Source organism: Hypomesus nipponensis, chromosome 11 (genome assembly GCF_054491055.1).
Source record: "Hypomesus nipponensis isolate SF chromosome 11, ASM5449105v1, whole genome shotgun sequence".
Taxonomy (NCBI): domain Eukaryota; kingdom Metazoa; phylum Chordata; class Actinopteri; order Osmeriformes; family Osmeridae; genus Hypomesus; species Hypomesus nipponensis.
Window position 1 is genome coordinate 4,783,937 of NC_140371.1, and position 6,000 is coordinate 4,789,936.

The following is a 6,000-nucleotide window of genomic DNA, read 5'->3' on the forward strand; positions in this document are numbered from 1 at the left end:
GTTGTGTGGGTGGGGGTGTGTGTCTGTGTTAAGTGTGTGTGTGCCTGTGTGTGGGTATATCTGTGTGTTGTGTGGGTGTGTGTGTGTGTTGAGTGTGTATGTGTGAGTGAGTGTTACCCAGGAGGCAGCAAAGAGAGCAGGGTTGGTGTAGTACACAGCCGGGTTCTTGTGCTCCTGACTCCCTGGACCATAGTCCTCTCCCAACGTCAGGGCCAAGCCTGCCACCGCTGTCAGGAATAACAACCCCACTATGACCTGGAGGACAGAGAGAGGGAGAGAGAGATGGAGGAGAGGAAGAGACAGAGAGAGAGACAGAGGACAGAGGACAGAGAGAGAGAGAGAGAGAGAGAGAGAGAGAGAGAGAGAGAGAGAGAGAGATAGAGAGAGATAGACAGAGAGAGACAGAGAGAGACAGAGAGAGAGAGAGAGACAGAGAGAGACAGAGAGAGAGACAGAGAGAGAGAGAGATGGAGCAGGCAGAAACACAGACAGACATGAGCAACGTGCAGTGTACCTCGCCATTTGAAATGGGATGTTCGAAAAATGCTGGTATATGTGTGACAGCGAATGTTTGTGTGCGTTGCTGAGCATCTGTGCGTGGGTGTGTGTGCGTGACAATGAGTGTGTGTGTGGGTGTGTGTGGTGGGGAGCATCCCTGGGCGGGTGAGCGTGTGTGCCAGTCCGTCCCACCTGTTTGCAGAGGTAGAGGTTGGACAGGTGTTTGCTGGCTGCTGCCCTGCAGAGGGCAGCCAGGTTGTAGGGGGCGCAGAGCCAGAGCAGGGCCAGCGGCGCCCACACCAGCAGGGTCTGCTCCAGACACACGGGCAGGTCTGGGTCCTCGCGCTCCAGGAACGACGCGTTCTGAACATGGAGCCAATAGACGTTAGCTTTATTACACACACAGCCCTCTGCTTTGATGCATGCACAGGTCCCCAATTCGAAATGTTATGACATTGCTCAAGAGGAAGCATCTGGTGTGTGTGAGAGTGTGTGCCTACCCTCCCTCCTTTTTTACATTGTTCACCTTCTCTATTCCCACTTCCCACCTGGTGTGTGTGTTTGTGTGTGTGTGTCACTTGAGGTCAATCCAAGGGCTTACATCAAAGCATCATGGGAAATGAAGACTAGAAAGCCTCTGACAGTGGCTCAGTCATGACAGACGTGTGAACAGGTGTTTGTTCAGAGGGCCGGGGACCTACATAATACATCTAATATTGTCCCCTGACACACACACACACACCCTACATCTTGTGAATACCAAGAAAGTCACCCGACAATATCAAATCATTTTTGTTTCCTTATTCTTGAGGTAACCTTTGGTCCCCACTATAATGAAACAATTCCACACACACCAACACACACACACACACACACATAGACAGGCACGCTCATGTACATACAGACACTCACACATGCATCCACTCATCCAACACACACATACTGCCATGTAGATAATAATAACAACAGTAACCAATAAAGGATAGGAGTCTGACAGGATGGTTTCCTGGCGTTGGTGTGGTGATTAACCTAGCCGCTGAATTTTGAAGTATTTAGGGATTGTTTACGGGAAAGGCTTGAGACGAGGGAAGTGCTGTTGTGGGTGGACTGGGTGTGTCCCTGCCCCCACCTCTCATAGGCTCAAATCTGCCAATCTGGAGTTGCTGGACAGGGTCTCTGCTTGATGGCTCTCACACCCTATTGTGTAACTTACTGTAGCAGTGCCAGTCATATGTCATATGATAATTGTAATACGGGTAGATGAAATCAAGCATTCTGATTGGTTGTCAGTGAGCCCCGGGGTGTGCTTTATTTAAGCAATAAGGTACTTGAGGCAGTACTGTAACGTCAATGGAGTACGTGTTCAAGGGTTGGCGCTGCGCGTCGGGCCTAACAACACCCTTGAAGACGTACTTTACACGTACTCCTTCCCCTTGCTCACCTCTTGCTGTCTCTCTGGTTTACAATAATCATGGTAGCGTAGATAAGAGTTAACCCTCATTTTGTAACATGTGCACCTTGTTATTGATTTCATTCATTTAAAATGTTGTTAAATGCATTTCATTTAATCTAACTTTGACCATTCTTGATCTAATTTAACCAAATCAAATAACTGTCATTCCATTGGTATTGGCGTTATGTGGTTCATGCTAATACGTGGTTCAGTTTCCCATCCTCCTTTAAACCATAAGGGAAATAGTTTGGGTTGTTTGGCCAATATGTAACCCCATACACTGTCATCAACATGGTAAGGGATGAGGGATGGACCAGTGTTTCAACTGTGGCAGCCCCAAAAAGTTATGTTCAAAACTATAAACCCTGGTCTGTAATGTATCTTTACTACTGTATAACCCAGTACATAAAAGTACGATGTTTAGGATTAAAGTGTCAATAAAATGTAATTGCGTGTAATCTAGACCTGGGGCCTGTTCCATAAAGGCCGCTCCAAAAAACGGGGAAACTGGGAATTAAACAAGTCAGTTGGGGCTAAAGCAGTGCCATAAAGGCCAATTTTAGTTCATGCAATCAGACCATTTCAAGTCAAGAAGTCAAGATAATTGCGGGTGGATCCTATTTTTATAACAGCCCGAGAGGTAGAACATGGATCATATCGATCCACCACGGCAAAAAGCAATGCACATGGCCTTGTGACTTCTTACCAAAGAACGTTCTCTTTAAGCTGTGTACTATGACAGCTCATCCACCACTTAATTAAAATAAAATGACACGCCATGATTAACATGAACTATAGGCTTCATGGGTCAAGGTCCTCTTTTATGGACCTTTACTTCATTGATTAAAAAAAACATACACCCTCTAAACACATGTAAGTTGACTTTTTTTGACATTGTTTTAAATAAATACTACAAACCAATACAATCTTTTACAAGCTTAATATGGCTTTTGTGTTGGGAAAATGGAGGATAGATGTATGGATTTAGGTTTGTTTGCAATTGTAGACTACTGTTTACTATTATGTAGCTCTGATAATTATACTGGGATCATTTAGACTGAGATATCATCAGCCAACACGTGTTTCCCGTTGGGTCAGTGTAACAGGAATGTCTGGCTAACGCTAAAGCCTGACAGTTAGCTTGCCCCGCACCAGGTTGGTTATGCAAAATAAGTTGACACAGTAACTGAGTTTGAACTACGTGGAGCTAGCTTTATGGAACCGAATGAACAGGAAATTAGTCTGACTAACTGACATAAGCCTGGCTTATTCGGTAAACATTGGACAGTAAATGTACATTACAATTCAAGAGTGGAAGCCCTTTTCCTTTTATGGTGATTGTGAGGTGTTTATGCAGTGCATGTGGCAAGAATAGCTGAGTCACTTCTCCCTTAACAGATTTAGTAAAGATGGTCACGTTTTCCCGCTCTGCGATAAGACTTTGTCCTGACAACTTGACAAACAAACAGTCCTAATTAAAAGACCTCAATAAAACAAAGAAAACATTCACCCAACCTCCCAACCTTCCTAACATCCCTAACCTCTCTAGCCTCCCTAACCTCTCTAGCCTCCCTGCCTCCCTAACTTAAATGCTCCCCAGCCTCCAAACCTATAGCCTTCTAGCACCCCAGCTTCCGAGTCTCCCTAGCCTCCCCAGCCTCCTAGTCTCCCCAGCCTCCCCAGCCTCCTAGTCTCCCCAGCCTCCTAGTCTCCCCAGACTCCCCAGGCCCCGAGCCTCCCCAGCCTCCCCAGCCTCTGAGTCTCCCCAGCCTCCCCAGCCTCCGAGTCTCCCCAGCCTCCTAGCCTCCCCAGCCTCCGAGTCTCCCCAGCCTCCTAGCCTCCCCAGCCTCCGAGCCTCCCCAGCCTCCCCAGCCTCCCCAGCCTCCTAGTCTCCCCAGCCTCCCCAGCCTCCTAGTCTCCCCAGCCTCCCCAGCCTCCTATTCTCCCCAGACTCCCCAGCCTCCTAGTCTCCCCAGCCTCCTAGTCTCCCCAGCCTCCCCAGCCTCCGAGCCTCCCCAGCCTCCCCAGCCTCCTAGTCTCCCCAGCCTCCCCAGCCTCCTAGTCTCCCCAGCCTCCCCAGCCTCCCTGGACTCACCCAGAAGGTGGATCCACAGTACTTATCCAGTGCTGGGACAGCCATAGTCAGCTCCACAGAGGACCAGATGTGAGGAGGATCTCTCGACCCTCTGTTCTCTCAGCAGCTTTGGTCCCTCAACTTCAGAACATACACACACACACACTCTGTCCCAAGACGATTGCCGGACGTGATTGCAGAGCTTTGAGCTTTGAGTTACATGGCTCCCTGGCTCCTCACAGACACTGAAGTGCGTGGACGCAGTGTTTGTGCCCAATCGAGTGGAGTTAATTCTTAACTGGTCCAGAATGAAAAAGTCATCTCCTTTAGAGTCTTCCAGTCTCCAGGGCCCTCCCACATCAACCACAATAAAGATATCTGTAACTATCTTACCTCATCCAACACATACACACACACACACACGCACACGTCATCTCCTTCTGAGGGCTGTGTGTACAATCTCCCACACTTGCAGCTCATTGATCAGCTCCCAATCACAGTCCACACCCTCCTAGTACAGAGGGATATCCAGCCCCCTCCCTATCCCAGCGCCTGTCCTGGCCTTTCGTAACAGAGCTGTCTAAAGTCCGCGTACGAGGACTGAAACGTTTGTTTGTGAAAGAGCGAGGGAGAGAGAACGGGCCGTAGTGGAGAGGGGAAGAGGCCGTGTGTGTGACAGCAAGGGAGGAGTGAATGGGGATGGCGGAGACAGTGAGTAGGAGGGTCGAGAGAGAGAGAGAGAGAGAGAGAGAGAGAGAGAGAGAGAGAGAGAGAGAGAGAGAGAGAGAGAGAGAGAGAGAGAGAGAGAGTGAAAGAGAAAGAGAGAGTGAGAGAGAGAGAGAAAGAGAGAGAGAGAGAGAGAGAGAGAGAGAGAAGTTATACAAGTGTTGAGCCCGCCCCTCTTCCTGCCTGACTTCATTGTTAGTGTTGGTGGCGTGTGAGCAGCCGCGGAGGGGCCCTGACAGGAAACAGGACAGGAGGGGTGCAGGAGGGAAAGGAAAAACAGAAGGAAAAAAAATGGCCATGATAGGAATACAAAAATAAGAGGGAAATGGCATGAAAAAGGGGGATGAAAGGAGAGAAGGGAAGAAAAAATGGGGTGGAGGAAAGAGGGGGAGGAGAAGGGGTGGTCTAATGAAGTCCTTCTGCGCCTACCCTCCTCGCCGCTTGCTCTGCCTCTCGCTCTCTCCCTCTCTACCCTCTCTCCCCTCTCTCCCCTCTCTCCCCTCTCTCCCCTCTCTCCCCTCTTTCCCAGGTCTGCTCTAAGTGTTCCAGTCCAATCCAGTGAACATCAGGGTGGCAGCTGCTTGTTAGGCTGGCACAGAGGAGGAAATGAAAGGCAGCCAAATCAGTGTTGTTAGGGAGCAGTCTGGTTGAGTCTGAACTACACAGAGGGGCTAGGAAAGGGAGACATTGATTGCTGGCCAGCTGGGAATTATGATAGACATACACACACATTTGCATACAGACATACACACACTGGCATAAAGACGTGCTATACACACAATCATTGAAGGCCACACATACCCTCACACATAAAGAACATCTCATTCTCATTTCAGCCACATTCATCCCACTGTTAACAGAAAATGACTGCTAGCTTCTCACATTTACATTTAATTCACACCACGGTCCCATTTACATTTAGTCATTTAGCAGACGCTCTTATCCAGAGCGACTTACAGTTAGTACAGGGACATTCCCCCCGAGGCAAGTAGGCTGAAGTGCCTTGCCCAAGGACACAACATCATTTAGCATTGCGGGAAATCGAACCGGCAACCTTCTGATTACTAGCCCGACTCCCTCACCGCTCAGCCATCTGACCCCCCTTTAAACACAATGATTAAGCGGTTGAAGGGAATGGATGGTTGTGATGATAAGAAAGTCACATTTGTATTCTTCAGCAGGTGCTTTTATCCAAAGCGTCCAAGTAGAACGTACATCAGAACATCAAGGATCAGAAGTGCCCAGTTCA

The 6,000-nt window shown here is 48.7% G+C and overlaps 1 protein-coding gene across 1 annotated transcript in view; it reads right to left on the reverse strand.

Moving 5' to 3' along the window:
- abcc2 (ATP binding cassette subfamily C member 2) overlaps positions 1 to 4,598 on the reverse strand; it is a 49,954-nt gene extending 45,356 nt beyond the window's left edge. Inside the window, exons 1-3 of the mRNA XM_084708923.1 lie at positions 4,047 to 4,598; positions 691 to 861; positions 118 to 255 (exon numbers count right to left, since the gene is read on the reverse strand). Coding sequence (XP_084565049.1) covers positions 118 to 255; positions 691 to 861; positions 4,047 to 4,091 — 354 coding nt within the window. The 5' untranslated portion in view covers positions 4,092 to 4,598. The remainder of the gene's footprint in view (positions 1 to 117; positions 256 to 690; positions 862 to 4,046) is intronic.
- Positions 4,599 to 6,000: the final 1,402 nt, after the last annotated feature.